Source organism: Haliotis cracherodii, unplaced genomic scaffold (assembly GCF_022045235.1).
Source record: "Haliotis cracherodii isolate W230 unplaced genomic scaffold, xgHalCrac1.p SCAF_24, whole genome shotgun sequence".
NCBI classification, from domain to species: domain Eukaryota; kingdom Metazoa; phylum Mollusca; class Gastropoda; order Lepetellida; family Haliotidae; genus Haliotis; species Haliotis cracherodii.
In genome coordinates, this window is record NW_027266280.1 from 3,144,065 (window position 1) to 3,167,285 (window position 23,221).

Below are 23,221 nucleotides of genomic sequence, written 5' to 3' on the forward strand. Positions count from 1 at the left end.
TGTCATTTCATACAAACTTAAATCTGCTGTCACACTTGCTTTCGTCTGATAATTGTCGGCGCACGTGAGGCGCGCGTAATTTTTATGATGTTGTTGTTTGTTTGTTGTTTATCGCCGCACTCAGCAATATTCCAGCTATATGACGGCGGTCTGTACTTTTATGATGTTCCGATTCAGTACGTGACGGTATCGTTAAATCACACGTGTACTCGAAAAGCGATATAGATCCTACATTTACCGAAATTATTTACAGTTTTGTCAGCTGAGAATCGCTGAACGTTAAACTAATCTGACCTCTGACCTTAACTCACTGATAGTGGCGGTGGGTAGCCTAGTGGTTAAAGCTCGTCACGCCCAAGATCCGGGTTCGATTCGACACATGGGTACATTGTGTAAACCCCATTTCTGGCGTCCCCAACCGTCACATTGCGTGAATATTCCTCACTAACTCACAAACAAACACACTCACTGATATCGGCCTTCGTGGATTTTATGTCCTCTTTAATAGAACTGATATCTTTGGGAGGTTTCTCCTCCGTATTCTTAATTTGATTGATAACTGCTCATTTAATTCATTTAATTCGTCACATGGGTTCAGTTCTACGTCTCCTGATCTCCCTCTAGTAACGAATAAACCTTTCATCGGTAAATCACAACAGAGAAAGAACTGGTATGAAAGTAACAATTTATTCAACAATTTGAAAGTCAAAGAACATTTATCAATATTACAATTTACAGGTGCAAAAGGTTAATATCGACATGTTTGAATAACAATATATCTGAACATTATATGAGGTACACCGGTTTATAGATGATTATATGTATAGAACAGTTGTCATGATGGTTGTCAGAATTTCAGTATTAAATACTATTATTATTTAAATACTAAATATGTGTTAGCACATTCTCACTCGGGTGTACAAAAATAGGATTGGTACTCTGTTGTCAATACTTCACGGGTATATACACACAACAATATTCCATCATTCATGAAAAGATACAGCCATAATGGTTTCTACATGGATTAAGTTCCATCCAAAACAAATATTGCAAATGCTGGTAGAAAAACATGTTCCAGTAAATCCTGTTCCATTGGAATAATTCCTCTAGAGAATATAGTAAAGAAACAATTTCACTACATGAACATATGCTTGCGGTAAGCGGCGACTATGCTTGTCGTAAGAGGCGACTAACGGGATTGAGTGGTCAGGCTCAATGACTTGGTTGATGCATGTCATCGTATCCCAATTGCCTAGATCGATGGTCAAGATGTCAATCACTGGATTGTCTCGTCCAGATTCTATTATTTGCAGACCGCTGTCATATAGCTGGAATATTGCCGAGTGCGGTGTTAAACAACACATAAAATAAAACATGAACACATACTCTTTTGACATAATTGTGTTTTTTAGCCAGCTAATGATATGAGGCGGTTTAGAACTCAGTCCAAAGAGCTCTACCACGAGCATGAATGTTGAGCAAAGCCTTCCATTACCCTAAGATGAAGTAACCTGTGGAGCAATTGACCATAAGGCCATGCACGAGAATACTGTCGGTGTAATCTGGGTACTCATTGGTCAGGGCACTTGGTAGTTTCTCCATGGTTACCAGCAGGCTGTTGTCTGATTGGTAACCAGAAGGACGTACACATGGGTGGTGGGGGAACATAGTGTCTACAACTCCGTGAAGTACTGACGACCTTCATACTTCCTACAATGATTGTGGTGATGGTGACACGTGTCTATTATTGGTGTATCATATTGAAAGACCTGTAATCATAAGACTCTCATCCTTATGCGATTCACAGTCTTACCATGTTACATATCCTGATCAAAGCAAGTGTGCTTGTATCATATATTAAATAAAAGCGCATATTATGAAAGACTGGCAATTTGTATTCCTGATATATGACATGTTTTTGTTCGAAAACACACTCGTAAAATATATCTGTATTTATCCTAGCCGCAAAAACACTCAGAAAAATTAAGGAGCTGCCGTTTGTTCACATTATAATGACTAGCAGAGATAAATCTGATGTTTGGCAAGAGTGAAGCGATTGGTGTTAAATGCAGCTGTCGGAAATATCCCAGCCATATCATATGCTCTGATGGGTAGCCTGGTCTTTCCTCCATGCTGTATGGCACTAACAATAATAATACATTCAGGTTGACAATAAAACAAAGCCCAGATAAGATTTGTTCTTTGTATTCTACATATCAGTATCGGATCTGTACTGGAATTGGTCTGATTCAACACAATTACTTCCATGATTAAATCCGTAAAGGGAGACAAGGCAGGACCAAATTGGCAGCCCCAGCATGATCAGGTAATTCCCACCTGGCTTTGTTAATTACATTATGGGATGTACATCCATTTACACATAGTCAATGTCACAGTTTCACTCACTATTTATAATGTCAAGCCCAGCTCCAGTGTGGGCTTCTGACTCGGGAGCACAGACCCCCTTTAAGTACAAGCAATCAAGGAATGTGTAAGATAAACAAAACCTTGACTGACAACATGTTTTAGGCTTAAGTGACCTTGACCCTGGGCGTGGCTTTCATCCGGATTCCGTTCTCGGCTCTCATCACCACGTCCTCCTTCTTCCTCACGGTATGGTTCTTGTCCAACTCCAGGCGGAATCTAAATGTGGTGCAGAGTTGAAGAGTGAGTGAGTATGGTTTTGCGCTGCTTTTAGCAATATTCCAGCAATATCACGGCGGGGGACACCAGAAATGGGCTTCACCCATTGTACCCATGTCGGGAATCGAACCCGGGTCTTCGGCGTGACGAGCGAACGCTTAAACCACTAGGCTACCCGACCGCCCCGCAGAGTTGAAGAAACAGTTGCATGTGTAGTGAGTCTCATGCGGGTCGTTATTATCTTTAAGTTGTTTGCTTGTTTTTTTGTTTGTTTGTTGTTTAACGTTGCACTCAGCAATATTCCAGCTATATGACGGCAGTCTGTAAAATCGAATCTGGACCAGACAATCCCGTGATTGACATCATGAGCATCGATCTACACAAATGAGATACAATGACATGCATCAACCAAGTCAGCAAGCCTGACAACCCGATCCTGTTAGTTGCTGCTTATGACAAGCATTGGTTGCTGAAGACCAATTCTAACCCGGAATCTTCAGGGGACTTGTCTTTAAGTGTTAAGGTAGACTGTTATGTTAGTGAGTCAATGGGATATAAGCAGTTCAGAAATTGTGAAATATAATATTGTCATGTGTGAGTAATATTAGCTTGAATACCTATTTGGAAACACCAAATACCAAGCCTCTAACACATCAGAGACATTCAACAGGGACAAATTCTGGAGATTTGTGAGTGCAGTATTTCAAAGAAATGTGACTTATAGCTGCTGCCACTTACTCCACCCATTGTATTGTAAACCTATTTTTTTGTGGGGGTGTACTTTGAGAGTTGGTTGGGGTGTATTTTGAGAAAGGGTAGGTGTGTATTTCGAGAGGGCATAGGCGTGTGTAGTGAGTGAGTTGGGTTTAATGCTGCTTTTAACATTATTCCAGTTATATCACGGCATGTCAGCTTAATGTGGGTCGAAAGCCCGAAGTGATGAAACATAATTGGGCGAACCGGATTCGAACCCACAATCATAGGTTTCTGGCATGCCCAAGGGGACGCAACTCTGTACAGCGAATCGCGGCGCCTTAGACGACTGGGGCACCCGTGTATTTTGAGAGTGGTAGGTGTATTTTGTGGGGGTGTATTTTGAGTGTTGGTTGAGGTGTATTCAGAGAGTGGGTGTGGATGCATATTGTGTGAAGATGGGGTTGTATTTTGAGAGAGGGTAAGGGGGTGTATTTGAGAGTGGGTGGGGGTGTATTTTGAGAATGGGTGGGGGTGTATTTTGAGAGTGGGTGGGGGTGTAAGTTGAGGTGAAATGGAGTTTAACATCGCGTCCAAGATTTTTGCACTTATATAGGGATGTGCATACAAGTGTGTGTGTGTGGCTGCTTGTACTAGTCCGGACTGATGCCGATTTATAGTGCTAGCACACTGAGATACCATGCCGCAGTTTTACATGAATAACCCACTCAGACACAGTATACTGACTCCGAGCCGACCATTCCTTGTTTCAGCCCCTTAATGTCGAGCAGCGCCAGACAGGGTAACAACAAGTACCATCTTGTAACGTCTTTTTGTATGACGCGCCTGGGGATCGAACCCCGGACCTCCGGCTCTCTGGGCGGACGCTCTACCACTAGACCACGGAGGCGATCCCGGTAGGGATTGTACTTTGAGAGTGGTGGGGGATGTATCTTGAGCGTAGGTAGGGGTGTATTTTGAGAGAGGTTGGGGTGCATGGGTGGGGGTGTATTTAGAGAGTGAGGGGTGTATTTTGAGGGTGGGTGGGGGTGTATTTGAGAGAAATTAGGAGGGGCAGAGATGCATTTTGAGATGTTGTGGTGGTGTATTTTGAGAGGGGATTGAGATGTATTTTGTGGGAGGGATGCTGTGTGCCACTGGGGTCCATGTGTTCTCTGATCCAGTAGCTCTACTCACCTGTGTATCACCCTAGCAAGGGCAATCTTCAGCTCATGCATGGCAAAGTTCTGGCCAATACAGTTCCTGAAACACACAACATGGTCAGCTCCAGTCTTGTCAGACATTTCATTCTGTTGTGATGTAAACAATCCAAAGTTTCTTCTGTTCTTCATATGATAAGCATCCTTTTTATTTATGCTAACATGGCTACGACCACAATAAATAGATTCCTTAGATTAATTAAAAAGAAATGTTGGGTAGAAGATTTAATATTATTGTTTAAAGAAACTGCTCAAGGCATCTGATGGGTTCGATTGACTGATGCAGAACTGAAGCTAGAATCATAATTCGATCATCAAAAACTCTCAGACTGTTTCCACTGATGTACCAATGAGATTGGCCATATCTTTCTTAACACGGAATAACAATCAGTCAAAAAATGAAAAAAGCAGTATTTTTTCAGAAAGTCCAATACTGAAATCCATCTTTGCACTGCTCCTCTCCAATAGGTATAAAACGTGTTCACCAAGTTTAAAAAGAATCTTCGTAGTAGTTTTCAGGGTACAGGTCACAAACAAAATGTCCTCAGAAGGACAGACGGATGGTATTCCTTTTAGGTCAGGGTTATAACAATAATAAGAATATTACAATCAGTTTTCAACTGTTGAACTGTGAAGTAATCGTTTTGAAGCATACACATAAATAGCAACAGTAAATCAACATTTCCTAGTTAACAAAATCTGGTCTACCTTGGCCCAGCGGAGAAAGGTACGAAGCAGTAGGGGTCTCGACTCTCAACATTTTCAGGTGCAAACCTCTCTGGCCGGAACTCCTGGGAAAGATAGCCAACATTTCTCACCATCTCAGGATTAAAAAAGGGTGTTACTCTTCATGTGGTAACATACCCTCACACAGACAGTTAGCGACCTCCCTTTGGGTGTGTTGTGTTAGACAGTTAGCGACCTCCCTTTGAGTGTGTTGTGTTAGACAGTTAGCGACCTCCCTTTGGGTGTGTTGTGTTAGACAGTTAGCGACCTCCCTTTAGGCGTGTTGTGTTAGACAGTTAGCGACCTCCCTTTGGGTGTGTTGTGTTAGACAGTTAGCGGCCTCCCTTTGAGTGTGTTGTGTTAGACAGTTAGCGACCTCCCTTTGGGTTAGATGTGTTAGACAGTTAGCAACCTCCCTTTGGGTGTGTTGTGTAAGACAGTTAGCGACCTCCCTTTAGGCGTGTTGTGTAAGACAGTTAGCGACCTCCCTTTAGGCGTGTTGTGTTAGACAGTTAGCGACCTCCCTTTGGGTGAGTTGTGTAAGACAGTTAGCGACCTCCCTTTGAATGAGTTGTGTAAGACAGTTAGCGACCTCCCTTTGGGTGTGTTGTGTAAGACAGTTAGCGACCTCCCTTTAGGCGTGTTGTGTTAGACAGTTAGCGACCTCCCTTTGAATGAGTTGTGTAAGACAGTTAGCGACCTCCCTTTGGGTGTGTTGTGTAAGACAGTTAGCGACCTCCCTTTAGGCGTGTTGTGTTAGACAGTTAGCGACCTCCCTTTAGGCGTGTTGTGTTAGACAGTTAGCGACCTCCCTTTGGGTGTGTTGTGTAAGACAGTTAGCGACCTCCCTTTGGGTGAGTTGTGTAAGACAGTTAGCGACCTCCCTTTGGGTGAGTTGTGTAAGACAGTTAGTGACCTCCCTTTGGGTGTGTTGTGTTAGACAGTTAGCGACCTCCCTTTAGGCGTGTTGTGTAAGACAGTTAGCGACCTCCCTTTAGGCGTGTTGTGTAAGACAGTTAGCGACCTCCCTTTAGGCGTGTTGTGTTAGACAGTTAGCGACCTCCCTTTGGGTGTGTTGTGTTAGACAGTTAGCGACCTCCCTTTGGGTGTGTTGTGTAAGACAGTTAGCGACCTCCCTTTGGGTGAGTTGTGTAAGACAATTAGCGACCTCCCTTTGGGTTAGTTGTGTAAGACAGTTAGCAACCTCCCTTTGGGTGTGTTGTGTTAGACAATAAGCGACCTCCCTTTGGGTGCGTTGTGTTAGACAGTTAGCGACCTCCCTTTGGGTGCGTAGTGTTAGACAGTTAGCGACGTCCCTTTGGGTGCGTCGTGTTAGACAGTAAGCGACCTCCCTTTGGGTGCGTTGTGTTAGACAATAAGCGACCTCCCTTTGGGTGCGTTGTGTTTGACAGTTAGCGACCTCCCTTTGGGTGCGTTGTGTTAGACAGTTAGCGACCTCCCTTTGGGTGCGTTGTGTTAGACAGTTAGCGACCTCCCTTTGGGTGCGTAGTGTTAGACAGTTAGCGACCTCCATTTGGGTGTGTTGTGTAAGACAGTTAGCGACCTCCCTTTGGGTGCGTTGTGTTAGACAATAAGCGACCTCCCTTTGAGTGCGTTGTGTTAGACAGTTAGCGACCTCCCTTTGGGTGCATTGTGTTAGACAGTTAGCGACCTCCCTTTGGGTGCGTTGTGTTAGACAGTTAGCGACCTCCCTTTGGGTGCGTAGTGTTAGACAGTTAGCGACCTCCATTTGGGTGTGTTGTGTAAGACAGTTAGCGACCTCCCTTGGATTAAAGCGCAAGCTGAAGCCAAGGATGGAGAATCCCATAGCACGACAGGGAGTTCGCTAACCCAATCTCATTAAAAACAGATCTAAGTTCTCGCTATCGGTAAAACAAGATCTGAGGACATCCCATTTCGGGTCAGAAGGACCTTTCATCCGACCAATCAAAGCGTTGCTTACCAGATCATGAAAGTGACAGTCAGAATGAGTTTTCTAATTATGCAACCTCAAAAAGCATTACGGCCCGTACGGCTGATTCCATCAAAATTATCGTCTATCTCTCGCCTCTGTGGGAAAAACATTTGAACGGAGGAGGCATTGAACAGTATGTGTGAATCACTGTCATAAATCTCAACCATATATTAGACATTCTGAAATGTTCGTTTGTTCAGTTTTCCAGATTTTAATCAAGAACTGTGTCAACATATTTTTCAAGCGTTGTCTAAAATGGAAGTCGCCAACTTGAAATGAGTGCTGTAAAGCTCTAGAAATTTGCTTTCTAATTGGCTGATGTTGACGTCTTGTTAGTCATTTCAGTGGTCAGTCAAAGTTCGCGAAAGGACGTTCTGATGCGACCCGTAATGGGATGTATTCAGATCTTTGTTTAGCTACAGCGAGAACTAAGATCTGATTTTAATGAGATTGGTCGCCAACCTCTACAAGTCAGCATGCTTATCAATAATCTCTGTATGATGGACTTGACTCTACTGAAGGATACACACCAGCGAGTTGGGCCAGACTGTAGGGTTATGGTGCAGGTTGTAGATGACTACACTGACGATAGTCCCCTTGGGCACCTCCTGGCCATCAACATGGATGTTCTGGGTTATCTCCCTTTGTATGAAGGGCACTGGAGTGTGAAGTCGGAGACTCTCCTTCAAACACATTGTCAGGTAGGGCAGCTGTGGTAGATCCTCCCTAGAAGACAACACTGAGATTTGGGAAATAGAGTAATTGGGAAAGTATAATTCAAACTGGGAATTTGAACTGTCAATTGCAGACTGGGGGCTAAATATCGGCCTCAGAGCAGGTTCAGGTACAACCCCGGAGAAAACATGTCTCCATGGTTTCAGTGGAAATACTATCAGTCTGTTGTCCTTTTGAATCAGTGAAGTAAAAACAGAAAAAAAACTTTAAAGGGACAGTACGTCGACAGTTCTGTGTGTTTCTAACTCATGGATGAAACAATTTCCGATTGTGACTTGCCAAAACAATAGAGCTCCGTATAGCCAAGCCAGCAACGCAAGTGCTGTGCTTGATAAACTGGTTTCATTAATGTTTTTTTTAGAGGCAAATTACCGGTAGAGAGAAAGCTTGTGTGTTTCTCTAAGGGATGAGTTACAAAATACTAATTGACAGTTTGATTAGATTAGAAGTCAAAATTGATCAAAGCCTAGAGTACAATATAAATATGCCGGGGTCTTATGAGTCAACGTGATGTTGCAAGACAATTAAACGTCCACAAAAACACCATTTGGTGTTTATGGCAACGTTGGCAACAGATGAATGCAGTCAGAGACCATACTCGGAGTGGCAGGCCACGCATAACCAATAATCGACAAGACAACTGGAATTCGAACAACACACCTTCAAAATCGATTCAAGACCGCAACAGTGACTGCAAGAAGCATCCCTGGCCTCCGATGAATATCTTCACAAACCGTAGGTTGTCGCCTCAGATGTTCAGGGATTGTCGCAAGAAGACCCGCCAGACGTCCCATTTTGACAGGAAACCACTGTCAAGCACGTACAGTGGTACAGACAGCATCTACGCTGGACGGCCATGCAGTGGGGACAAGTTCTATTCACTGACAAGTCTCGTTTTCACCTCAGCCACAGCGATGGACGGATTCGAGTGTACCGACATCGAGGTGAATGTTACGTCAATCATTGTGTCATGTAAGATCGGTTATGGTATGGGGTGGGATTACAGCAAGACAGAGGACCTGTTTGATAGTGGTAGAGGTCAATCTCGATTGACAGCTCTACCGCGACGAGATCATCGGCCCTGTCGTTCTACCGTTTTTGCGTCGTCATGGCCCTGGCATAACCTTTCAACATGACAACACCCGGCCTCATATTGCTCGACTTGTTCAGGATTCTCTTCAACAAAACAACATGAATGTCATCCCCTGGCCGGCTCGCTCCCCTAATCTCTCACCAATCGAGCACATGTGGGATGAGATGCATCGGCACCTTCGACATCAACCACGTATTCCACAGACACTCCAGGAACTTGGAAACATGCTCGAGCAGATGTGGACAGATATCCCACAGGACTGTGCCACACCTGGTCCATTCCATGAGACGAAGATGTGTTGCTTGCATCGCAACCAGAGGTGGACGCACACGCTATTGATTTGTAAATTGACATTTTGGCATGTTCATGTTTTTTATGAAACACGCATTTTCTGAAGTCAGTATGGCAAATTAAACCATTTGAACACTTACAGGAGTCTTTTATCTGTTGCAAACGGAAATTGTTTCAGATTTGGTAAAAAACGTAACTTTGCCATTTAATCTTATTCAATGTCACAGGAACTTTTGTTGTTCAGTAGATAAAGCTATATTGTCATGCACCTCACTCTCGCAGTAGTACGTCTTCATAATTATACAAAACAATATGAAGAGCGCACCGAAAGGCTTGCATTAGGCCTGACTGTTCATATTTCAGAATAAGTGCATTTGTTTACAAACAAAAGAAAAGTCTGGTCATGTGATAAGCCTACACCACTGGAGCAGAACATTCTGTCACGGAATAAGGCGAGCAGAGCTGAGTAACAGTCGACATCCTGTCCCTTTAAATCAAACTGTCAAAGATACGGCAAAAAATGAACATATTCCAGTTTTTGCAGATTTCATGAAAATAATACAGTGTTCCAGAAAATGCTCGAAAAAAATAATTAGACTTCAGACTGTTGAAAAAAGAAAAAAGACATTTTCTGCAAAAGTAAATAAATTGCTGCTGGATGTTAAAACAATATTATATTTAGTCTCATAGTTTTTAAATAAAAAAATGTCTGGTTTTACAGATGTAGCTAAAAAAAAATCCAGTCTCCATAAAAAATGCCACAAATTATCCACTGGTTGGTCCCTCACTGCAATGTTCCCCCAATATGTGGTTTACATATTTCAATGAGTTAACGAGTATTAACTATACTTGCATACAGTGAAACTGGGAATGATATCTCTATATGCCTCCTCAGTAAAGTGTGATTTCATACTCTCACTACAGATCACACACATCCCTGATTGGCTCAGACATCAAGTTTCCACCAGCTACACCTACATCTCGATATCGGTGTTTTGCTTGCGGGACATGAGGTTGTCGACCTCTCTGTAGACCGCCTCCTGGCACTCCTGGTGTTCGGCTAGTGAGTACAGTGTCCAGGAGAGGGCGCTAGCGGTGGTGTCGTGACCTGACAATATACATCGTGGCGGTTAGGTTGCAAAGCTTCAATAATTCCAAGCTATTTTAACATTGATCTAGCAAAGTGAGTGAGTGAGTATGGTTTTACGCCGCTTATAGCAATATTCCAGCAATATCACGGCGGGGGACACCAGAAATGGGCTTAACACATTGTACCCATGTCGGGAATCGAACCCGGGTCTTCGGCGTGACGAGCTACCCGACCGCCCCAATCTAGCAAAGAGCAGTTTAACGCAAGAGGACCTGTGAATCCTTTGTTCATCAGACTGTTGTTGATGAAGACAAAGTTGTCTTATGCATTTCAACTTCTGAAATACTCTCAATGTGACACTTCCTCACATATCATAGAGAGAATATTATACGATCCTGTGTGTCATACTGATTTAAGTGATTTTACAAAATGAGAATTCTTGTATTTCCCAAGCAAGAAATAATGTCAATTTTTATATCAGAGTGTATTTGCAGTTTGTTGTTACAAGACTGATATCATGCATAACAAGACTGAAATACTCATATCCCCCTCCAATATGACATGTCCGGTTGAGTGGAGCACTACCACCATTTCCAGTCAAAGTCAAAGTCATTGCCATGGAAACTCAAAAATTAATTTTTACCAAAATCCCAAACTTCAAAAGGCACCAGTTCACCACTTAACCTATGTATGTGCCAAGTTTGGTTAAGATATCCCTCATGGCTTTTGAGTTCTGATACGGAAACAAAATGTTAAGGAAGGGCGGACAGACATTCCTATACCCCCTTCCTCTTCATGGCTGGGGATAAGAATCATATTACAGTATGTTAATGCAGTGTGTCAGTATGATACCACATCATGATGTGTCTGTATTGTAACAACACAACTACTGCAATTCGGTACCGTCATTACTGATACTACAGCTTCTAAAACATCACTTAAAGAGATTGTTATTGAGGCGCCAATAGCAGAGTCTTATTTTCTGTAGTTATTCAATGACAACAAATTTGCCAAAATAATGCTCAATTTCCTTAAACTTTCTCCTGGATGACAAAGCCATTTCATTATCATTGTCCAAGATCCATTGTCCATATGACATCACAGTGCTTCATTGTCAAGGAATAATGATATGATGTTGTCCTTTGTTCATGATAATACCAACTGATTACATGACGTCATCTGAACAACAGCATGCCTTCAGGGAAGTTTCTCTGTCAGGCTGACATTCTATACATCTTTTCTTCACTTTCTCTCTTAAAATGTCAATGAGTTATACATAGAATAACCAACTTAAAATATTAATGAGTTATACATAAAATAACCCAATTAAAATATTGATGAGTTTTACATAGGATGACGTTAAAATATTAATGAGTTATACATAGAATAACGTATGTAAAATATTGATGAGTTATACATAGATTAACAAAGCTCCAGATAACTTTTTGAGCAATTGAGTTTTTACTCTTGGGTGTCTATTTTAATTGGGTTATTACATTTTTCATTGGGTAACCAATATTTTTTCAATCATCTATTCATGACTCTATTGGGTTTTTCCAAAACATTAGTGAACATTTTAAGATTTAAAAAAATGAAATAATGTTTTAGATGTATATAACTGTTCAAAATATATAGGCTTGACTCAGAAAGTAAATTAGCCAGTAATTGTGTTTCAGAAATTTGCTCCTTTGTACGCATGCTGAAAAAGCTTCAATGGGTATTTACGCCAGCTGTTTCCATATGTTTGAGTTTTTCATTTCATGCATGCGTTTCTGTATGCGAGTTAATTGAAAGTAATTAGGTTTTGAATATTTTGGGGGGTATTTTACGCAAATACGCTGCTTATCTGCAGCTCTGGATTAACCTCCTAAAATATCAATGAGTTATACATAGAATAACCTCCTAAAAATATCAATGAGTTATACATAGAATAACCTCCTAAAATATCAATGAGTTATACATAGAATAACCTCCTAAAAATATTAATGAGTTATACATCGAATAACCAACTGAAAACTATGAATTACGGATTAACTGTCCCTCGTGAATGAATGCTGTAAGTCCCTCACCAAAGACTAGGGAATAACACCATTCCTTAACTTGGGACATAAAAGCCGTAATCCCGCATAGCTCGTTGGTTATTTCCTACTTGTATTTCAACCTCATAATCAAAATAAATATAACATTGCAAAGTTGTTTACAGCACGAGCTGCTGCTGTAAGCAAAGTGACTTCACCTTCAAACAGGAAGGTGTCCGTCTCATCGCGGATCTCCTGTGGGGTCAGCCCCTCCCCATCATCGTCCCTGGCGGTCAGCAGGATGTCCAGGAAGTCCATGCAGCGCCGCCTCTTGACCACGTCCTGCTCCACCGAGTGGGACAGCTGACAATGTATAGATATACAGTGAGTGACTGAGTGAGTTTGGTTTTACGCTGCTCTTAGAATATTCTCTCAATATCACAGCAGGGGAGACACATTGTATCTATGTGGGAAATTGAACCCGGGTCTTCGGCGTGACGAGCAAACGGTTTAACCACTAGGCTACCACACTGCCCATAGATATACACAGTCAAGACTCACGAAATACAAAGTTTATTCCTAATACAGGATATTTACCATCCCAAAACACATGATAACCTCCTTATCGTTTAATGCAAATAATACCACACATTGAAAGTCGATATCTTACATGCCTGGATCAGTTATTGGTCAGTCAGTCAATACTGTCCCAACTGAAAATTGTTTTTCAGACAGCATACATAACTACATATAGGCAATAGGACAATTGCCTACTCATGATTTTCAATGTTAGTGATTGCCTTTCACAGCAATCCATCGGTCCCCCCTCTAGAGTAATTGCCCTTTGTCAAAGGGGAGCTACTCTTGTCTATGACGAGTCATGTATGCTCAGAGTGTGCGTGACCTGTGATAGTGTTACAAAATGTCTCACACAGCGACAAAATACATTTTCAGGCTCAGTACGTGACACAGGTACCCCTATTGGTTAAGAAGTCGGTCAGAGTGTGCTTTTGTGAAGAGGGACGTAAATACGGCAAAGACGATAAGTTATTCCTCTCAATAATGAATTCAAACAGAAATACAAAAATATTAAAAGTCCACTGCACTACAAATTCAAATCTTTACGAGGAAAAACAGAACTTCAAAACAAAACATTGTCAATCTACACTGGTCAAACAGTTTCCAGAAACAATGTGAAAGGTATCTCTAAATCCCACAAAGAAGATCCAATAAATATAATTCCAAAGATTTACTTTTGTCAATAACTTTATGAAATGCATTGTAGAGTATCTGGCCACTGCTAACACCTTATGGAGAATCCTTTCCCCAACAGAAGTAAATCTACATAAATAAATATTTAATAATAAACATTATGAACTTTTAACTGACTCAGCAAATACTTTCCCTGTTAAACAGACTCAACATTATGCCAAAGAAAATTGAAATACTCAAAAACATTGATATATTGTCATTGCAAACTAGAGCCAGCAACATACGCGTGTAATAATGAATGGCCATATTGTAAATGAAATGGTCAAAGTACCAAGGCTCTCCTCCTGTTTTCAATGATGTCCTCCGCCACGGTGTGGACCAGGTCACAACACTTCCGGAACTGGCGGCCGGCGGGTGTCAGCATGTACACCCACTTATTGTGCAGCCACGGCTTGCTGAAACACCACCAGAAATCAATCTACACACCACTAGAAGTCAGACTACACACCACCAGAAGTCAGTCTACACACCACCAGAAGTCAGTCTACACACCACTAGAAGTCAGTCTACACACCACCCGAAGTCAGTCTACACACACCACTAGAAGTCAGTCTACACACCACCAGAAGTCAGTCTACACACCACCAGAAGTCAGTCTACACACCACCAGAAGTCAGTCTACACACCACCAGGAGTCAGTCTACACACCACCAGAAGTCAGTCTACACACACCACTAGAAGTCAGTCTACACACCACCAGAAGTCAGTCTACACACCACCAGAAGTCAGTCTACACACACCACACCACCAGAAGTCAGTCTACACCGACCACACCACCATGAGTCAGTCTACACCGACCACACCACCAGAAGTCAGTCTACACACATCACACCACCAGAAGTCAGTCTACACACACCACACCACCAGAAGTCAGTCTACACACACCATGCCACCAGAAGTCAGTCTACACACCACCAGAAGTCAGTCTACACACACCACACACCACCAGAAGTCAGTCTACACACACCACCAGATGTCAATCTACACACACCACACCACCAGAAGTCAGTCTACACACACCACACCACCAGATGTCAATCTACACACACCACCAGAAGTCAGTCTACACACATCACCAGAAGTCAGTCTACACACACCACACCACCAGAAGTCAGTCTACACACACCACCAGAAGTCAACCTACACACACCACACCACCAGAAGTCAGTCTACACACATCACCAGAAGTCAGTCTACACACACCACACCACCAGAAGTCAGTCTACACACCACCAGAAGTCAATCTACACACACCACACACGACCAGAAGTCAGTCTACACCGACCACACCACCAAAAGTCAATCTACACACACCACTAGATGTCAATCTACACACACCACCAGATGTCAATCTACACACACCAAACACCACCAGAAGTCAATTTACACACACCACCAGCTGTCAATCTACACACACCATGAGAAGACAATCTACACACACCACCAGAAGACAATCTAAACTCACCACCAGAAGACAATCTACACACACCACCAGCTGTCAATCTACACACACCACCAGAAGACAATCTACACACACCACCAGAAGACAATCTACACACACCACCAGCTGTCAATCTACACACACCACCAGAAGACAATCTACACACACCACCAGAAGACAATCTACACACACCACCAGAAGACAATCTACACACACCACCAGAAGTCAGTCCACACATGGCGTGCTGAAACACCACCTGAAGTCAATCTACACACACCACACCGAAGTGGTAAAAGTCTGAGACCTGCATCACTTCGGGTTTTCCTCCTACATTAAGCTGACACGCCGTGATATAACTGGAATACTGTTAAAAGCGGTGTTAAACCAAACTCACTCACTCACTAATGTACAAATGTCCACTCACTTTAAGAATAACACATTTTAAAAAAATAAAATGTCTCCCACCTTACATTCTTTGAACAATTATGTACACGGTACACATGAAAATGTCACTCACAAAAATCTGTCTGTGGCCAGGTGGGACAGTGTGTTCACTGCATTCACGTAGGGATGATTCGTTCTGAAGTGGAAAATCACACAATACAAGTTATATATGGAAATAAATACTGTAAATAGGTAGATATATAATTTTAAGCACCAAACTAATTATTCATCAAACATGTAAGAAGTGGGTATATATGATGTAACTTCAAGTGCAATATACAGTAAAATAAGTTGATAACGAACACCCTTACAGCGAACTAACGGATATAACAAACTTATTTTTTGGTCCCAGACATTTGTTGTATATATGCTGTATATATGCTTATAATGAACAACAGTTATAACACTCTAAACCTTGTGGTCTCTTTGTGTTATAAGTGTAGTTTACTGTAATATAAGCAGTATTTAAATACCCACCTGCCCGACAGTCCGAGACGGTGTATTTTGCTGATGGACAGTCAGTTTTGAAAAGTTGCACGCCCGATGGTTGGGAGTTTAGTTACTAAGATGACAATCCACCAGTTAATTGTTATTTTCCGAGAACTCACATCACACAGTACTATTCTTGTTTAACCTTTTGTTACTTTTGTTGGTTAGTCTAGAAAATTCTGGCAACATTTTGTCTGGTCTGGTAACTTTGCAATGTTGCCAGTCCGGTTGTCTGACTGATATTTGGGGAATTTATATACTGATATTAGAATATATATCTGAACATTCACAATCCACATTGAACTCACTCAATGTTGTGAACATCCATGACACCTACCCAATACTGTGAACACCCATGACACCTACCCGATGTTCTGACAGTCTGTGTCATAAGAGAAGGCACATTTCAAGATGACGTCCAGCGTGAACAGACTGACCTCTGTGAATACTTCAAAATATTTGTCCTGCTCTGAGAATCTTTGTATCTTGCTCTGTACAACAGATGATTACAGTATAAGTGTTCAGTGTGGGATGGTTAATAGTGTTTGAAAAAGCAATGTATGAAAACTATAATTCAGCTATTCTGTCAAAATGAGGAGTTCATACACCAAAAGTCTGCAGTGGACAGTGAGTGGGTTGGTGAGTGAGTGAGTGAGTGAGTGAGTGAGTGAGTGAGTGAGTGACCAAGTGAGTGGGTGAGTGAGTGAGTGACCAAATGAGTGAGTGAGTGAGTGACCAAGTGAGTGAGTGAGTGACCAAGTGAGTGACCAAGTGAGTGAGTATTGTGCTGCCTGATGTGTGAGTACTATAAATTCCCAGCCTATCAGCTCAACGTGATGCCGGTCTAAGATATTTAAAATGGATGGATAAATCCTGAGGAGTACAACTTTAAACTATTTTTACTATTCTATTATGAAGCATCACTCCAGTAAAGGAAACAATCTTTATTAATAACAACAATAATTTAAGTGAAAAGGCCAAACAATACAATGTGTCTTTCGAGTTACATCCCATCCAAAACGAGTCACGACAGACAGTTTTTTGGTTTGTGTTTAAATCTGCAAATACATGTATAATTTGGGGCCTTTACTATGCACTGTAGGGAGCAGTACTGTGAAACTATCCAGTAGGACGAACAAGCCTGTCTACTCTGTACTTGATACACTTCCAAATTATAACCCACTCCAGGGGTAGACACTGGTGGTCAAATTGGGTTGGGTTGTGTCCTCCCAGGGAGCTGAGAATGAAAATAAATGAAAACTAATCCATTGATCGGAGTACTAACGTCGCACCATGAGAATTAACTTGGTGAATGGAATTTGGCACATTATAAATGGACTTATTCATATTTAGATGTTAGTTTGTTTTCATAAATATTCCAATCATAACAACATGTATATGTGTAGGCAACTACAATCAGCAGCCTTTTTGTCATCAGGGATTTCCAAATTTAATATCGATCAACGACAACAGGACAACATTTCCTGATCTTGTACTCTTAGCACTGTTTTAAACTAACATGTCAGGAAAGATTTGGATAATTTCATATTTGTGTTAGTGTTATTAGTCAACAAGAGATTCTTCCCTTATTTCTGTCTATATTTGTTTATGAGCAGGCGGGCAGCTTTTTTGCACTCTGGTATCTTTCAATGTGAAAAGATTGCATCTATCATGAATATGCTTAAGAATTTTATTGATCAATATTTAGCCAATATCTGTGTTGGGAATGCACTGTTCAATATTCCATATAGGCAGGAAACAATTTCACTTTGGCTATCAAATCATTTTAAAAAAGAATAATATGTGAAACTTGATCTTGTATTTTTGTAACAGGAATGTCAGCACATTGTTGGGAAGTAATTACCAACAAATATACAATCTTTTGTTCCTTATTACCATCACTGTAGGGTTCTGGGAGAGAATTGGTCCCCTGAAACATATGCTAGGCAGCCAATTGGACGGAGTAACTCAGGCTTAGTGACTTGGATGACAGCATGTCATCCTAGCCCAACGGTGTAGGATGCTCATAAAATCCTCACTGAATTGTCTGGTCCAGACTCAATTATTTACAGCCCGCCATCACATAGCTGGGATTTTTCTCGGTTCAGTGTTAAACAACAAACAACTTCAGTTTAATACCAGAAACAAGACAATCTTTTCATTCCTAATTGTCATCCCCATCATATTCTGGGATAGATTTGGTTCTCAGAAACCTATGCTGGTCAAATTAGGCAACCAGTTGGACTTGGTGATCAGCCTCAGTGACTTCGGGAAATGCTCATAAAACACTCACTGGATTGTCTGGTCCAGACTTGGTTATTTACAGACCACCGTCATTAAACTGGTATTTTGGTGAAAGCAGTGTTAACAACAAACAAGATAAGTTTGGTACCAGAAGGATGTCTGCAGCCCTGTTTTTCACGGTGATGTAAGGTCTGAGGATGTCAAAGTGGAAGGCTGGCGTCAACATGCGTCTGTTTCTCGCCCACTTGCTTCCCTTGCTCAGCAGCAAGCCATCACCAACCCATGGACGAATCAGGTTGTAGATCTGGGAGGCTTTCGGCTCTGAAATTATTTAGTCATGTCAGGACTGAACCAAGATTCTGCTTTGATTGTGTCAAGCTACCTGTTACCAACCCATGGACGAATCAGGTTGTAGATCTGGGAGGCTTTTGGCTCTGAAATAATTAGTCATGTCAGGACTGAACCAAGATTCTGCTTTGATCGTGTCAAGCTACCTGTTACCAACCAATGACCGGATAAGGTTGTAAATCTGGGCAAATTTGGCTCTGAAAATAGGCCTTTCACTTTTCAAATTTGGTTTCATGGATTTTGTTTCTCAAAACATAGGGTTGGTGGTTCAAATGAAAACTGAACAAAATTGCAAAACAATATTTTTTTTTTTTAAAGTATGATGATAATCTTGCATAAGTGGAAATTAAGGAATATCACGGAAATGTTAATACCCCCTTGTTCCCACCTAGATCATGGATTTGAACACACAATCAGCAGAGCCTGGCATGACTAAGGGACATAACTCTGCAAAGTGAAATCCAGCACTTCAGAAGCCAGGGCCATCCACTCCTCCCATACTGAGACTATCTTCTCAATACAAGGGAATTAAGTAACTATAAAAGCCCACAAGGACACTGGTCTTTTAAAGTCAGTTTACTCTCTTGATTCAGGAAAGTGAGACAGTTCTTGTGCAGCAAATGTTTGTGAGAGTATGATGGCTACCTTTCAGCATCAAAACATAGACCTCACATTGGTGCATAGATGGAAATAACCTACCTGATGTTTTCAAGATGGATTTCACAGTGTCTGGATGGTTGACGATCAGCATGCTCAGAAACGGACCCAACCAGGCCAGTGAGCATGTTGGGAACTGTGCTGTCATTTCACGCTGGAACTTTAAACCCTCTTCATTGGGTCCAGGGAACTAGAAACACAAGCAGTTTGTGGGATAGAACATTTCCAGTGTATCAAGTATTAAGTGCACTTCTAATTAAGTGACCACTGACCAACTTCTGGACCAATTTGTCAGTGATCGAGTGAGTGAGTTAAGTTCAACATACTTTCAACAGTATTCTATAGTTATATCACATCTTTTCAGCTGGATGCAGAGATGAAAGCCTCAAACATTTACAACCTTGGATAAATCCACATGAACGGGTATGGTGCTGACAAACATAGCTGGGACAAATTGGGTGGGGGGACCAAAATCAACTTACCGGATTTCTCAAAGTTTAATATATGAACAAAAATAATTCTATTTTCATTGATATGCTGTTAGGAGTAACACCTAGTACATGTACTTCATTCAATAAACGTTTAAAAAACCACCTGGAATGTGTGACAAAAGAGGCCACTAAACACGGAAATTCAACATTTTCAGACTAAAGCATTTTTCGGGGGTAGGGGTATGTCTCAGTACTTAAGCATGTTAACTTGTTAAGGAATTAAGTTTTTATCTGACATCAAACTTTTGAACTGGTCCGTTAACAAGCGTCTCCCTTTGTCAATTTTGTAAGTGTCCAGGGTGATTACCTATTCTAAAAACTAGTGGGAACGGGTTAGAATATGTACCCAGCACCCTATTGTCGGGGTTTGAACATTGTGAAGCTGGAGAGACAAGGTTGTTTTCATCAAAGGCTCTGTGCACATAACTTCATAAGAAGCCATTTAGACATAAAAAGTGCACATTTATACTTAGTGAGGACCCTCATAATCAAACAGAGTTTGTGCAAAAAGCCTTTGATGACGATGCTCTTCATTATAAAGAAATTGGCACTATTCTCTTATGCTTAAATGTTTACTTTTGAAAAAACGAACCAGTGTTAATAATTATCTGTTGATTATGGTAGTTTAAAATTGCATTGTCTTTTACAGGAATACATGATGGTTTACTTAACATCTTCTGCCTTGTTTACTGGAACCACTGGTTGCATCATGATGAGTGATGGTAAGCTAGTACTGGTAGTAGCATTCAATGACAAGAACCTTGTCTAGGTGCTCAGGACCAATCCTAACAAGGGTTCAATCAATGCAAAGGCAATTCTTTCAGATACATTGGAAGTGGACTCATCAGAATGTAGACCAATAGGTTATTGGGACCACTTCGAAACTTGATAAACACACACATTAACCTTGACCAGGTTCTCATAATTTTAATTGTTCACATGTCAGAGATAACGGTGATGTGAGCCTTTCTTAAACAGGTCAGTGATAACCATGCACAATCAGTGTACGATCAGGATAATGTATCACTGGACACGTAATAACCTGAAATATGTACTGTAGTGCTATTGTAACAAATTCAGAGCTCCAGATAAGCTGCGTATCTGCGTGAAATACGCATCAGAAATGCACAAATACACAGTAAAATGTAATCCAAGCGTATCAAATACGCAACGAACATTACAGATACGCTGCAAAAATAAAACTTGAGCGTATCATCAAAATATTGTGAAGTAACCCTGCGTATTCGATTAGCAAATCAGCAACTTAATTTGAAATTATAAAGGGGCAACCTTGCCAAACTCGATGACAGTTACATCATGATCATTTGCCATCACACTTTCTTGTGGAAGTATCGTGGTACTTTTGAGTCCTATAAAGCTCTCGAACCCACACGACACCAGTTTGCAGGGACTAGATGAATAGTGTTTTTATATATTTAACTTAAATACCCACATGTGTAAAAACTAGTGGGTAACAGAAATTTGAATACGCAGGTAGAATTACTGATACCCAATGAATTTAAAATGCATGGGTAAAATACCCACAACACCAAAAGCTTATCTGGAGCTCTGCAAATGTTATATTTGGGATAACACTTTCTGAGTAAATTGGCTGGCGATTATAGGTGCCTCACGCTGGCAGTGTGGGTTCAAATCCCGGACGGGACTCAACCCAAAAAAGTACGAGAATCTGTACTTTACTCAGAAAGTGTTACCCCAAATATAACATTTGTTACATTTGACTACTCACGCATCTCACGTGAATCTCACGCATCTCGCGTGAGTCTCACACATTTATCACCTATGTCACGCTCACACGCAAGGTTGGGAAATTCTCACGCATTCATATAAAATGTAGATAAAAATATTTTGAAAACATAAATGTGCTTTAGATGGAGTGAAAGAGTCAGTATGATAGTATCTAACTGTACTTATGAAATTTTTTGCACAGAAAATGAAGTGTCCTGACAGAAATGGCTTTTCGTTGATTTTGAAAATGTCTTGATAAATGTGCTTTAAATAGAGTGAAAGAGTTATCATGGTTATGTGAATGTCATTGAGTAACAGTTTAAAAAAATAAGCCACTCCCCGAGGTTTCCAGAAATCCTTAGCCCTGGACCCAGCGGGGCTTGCAGCCACTGCACCCTGGCTTCTCACTCATTTAGGACCCAGTTTTCATAACAATAGTCATCTACAATTGTTCACCACACTGTCTGTTTATAGTGCTAATACCCTGATTAGAGTGTAATTTCTGATATGTTTAATTTTGAGGCAAACATATTCTCAAAATACTTGTTGGCTCAAAGTGAAGATGTTAGGCTATTTATGAATGACGGGGTAGCATGATCATAAAACAACTTCACTAATCACTAAAACTATGAAATATCACAAAACCATTCACACACTGATTGATCGCATGATGTGTGATATAGATATAGGCTCTAATACTTTGATATATGCCCATCCCTATAGCCTACGGCTATAACATTGCAGATGCGATGTTGACTTGGCCTATTTTACATGCACATATGAGTGAGTGAGTGAGTATGGTTTTACGCAGCCTTTAGCAGTATTCCAGCAATATCACGGCGGGGAACATCAGAAATGGGCTTCACACATTGTACCCATGTCGGGAATCGAACCCGGGTCTTCGGCGTGACGAGCGAACGCTTTAACCACTAGGCTACCCGACCGCCCCCATGCACATATGAACATGTTTAGGTAATTTCACTTCAAGACATTATAACACCATTAAATTGCTTTCATTATGAGTTCAAAAGATTATTTACATCACTCAGATGTCCCCATATCGGATTTTTCTTGTTCTGTGGAAACTTGTTAACAGCATCAGCGTATCGTCTAAAGCGGATAACACTCTGGGCCAACTTGATGGCAGCGTAGATGATGGCGGAGAAAAAGCCGATCGAAACTGTCACAGTGAGGAACACTGACATTGTCGCCGCTCTGTTTGTTGGAGCTTTGCACTGACAGCTACATCAACATCATCGGACTTTATACGGTCAGATATCAGGGACCTGATATCATGGCAGAATCGTAAACATTGCGGGTCGTCTGCTAATACTTCCGGGTTACTCTAGAGTAGATTATCTTGAAAACATATGTTGTGTATGTGTTTCTAAACAGAGATAAAATTTGATATAATCGTATCTACATGTAATTGTTTATAACCATTTGGTATACACATTATATTGTATTGATTTTTAAAATATATTTTTCGAAAAATTGCTATTTTCGAAAATGTTTTTGTACCAAATAATATGTATAGAAACAGTTGTACAGAGTGTATTTACAACTGAAGATTTTTAACCAATCTAAAATAATCTTACATAG

General features: G+C 41.1%; 1 protein-coding gene across 1 annotated transcript; it reads right to left on the minus strand.

Moving 5' to 3' along the window:
- Positions 1–668: 668 nt before the first annotated feature.
- Positions 669–22,894, minus strand: LOC139472245 (cytochrome P450 4F4-like). The gene is made up of 12 exons (XM_071254634.1): positions 22,660–22,894; positions 19,422–19,569; positions 18,523–18,695; positions 16,497–16,621; positions 15,715–15,777; positions 14,028–14,151; positions 12,703–12,847; positions 10,355–10,484; positions 7,788–7,983; positions 5,265–5,347; positions 4,534–4,599; positions 669–2,643 (listed from the first exon to the last, which is right to left on the minus strand). Exons 1-12 carry the CDS (start codon positions 22,822–22,824, stop codon positions 2,532–2,534), a joined length of 1,530 nt encoding a protein of 509 aa, XP_071110735.1. The 5' UTR covers positions 22,825–22,894; the 3' UTR covers positions 669–2,531.
- Between the last annotated feature and the right edge of the window lie 327 nt (positions 22,895–23,221).

Coding starts and splice junctions, on each gene's coding strand:
- LOC139472245 (XM_071254634.1), bottom strand. CDS start 22,824: ATGTCAGTGTTCCTCACTGTGACAGTTTCGATCGGCTTTTTCTCCGCC. Junction 18,696..19,421: donor ATCCATCTTGAAAACATCAG/GTAGGTTATTTC, acceptor AAATAATTTCAG/AGCCGAAAGCCTCCCAGATC. Junction 4,600..5,264: donor CCTTTCTCCGCTGGGCCAAG/GTAGACCAGATT, acceptor TGTGTGTTTCAG/GAACTGTATTGGCCAGAACT.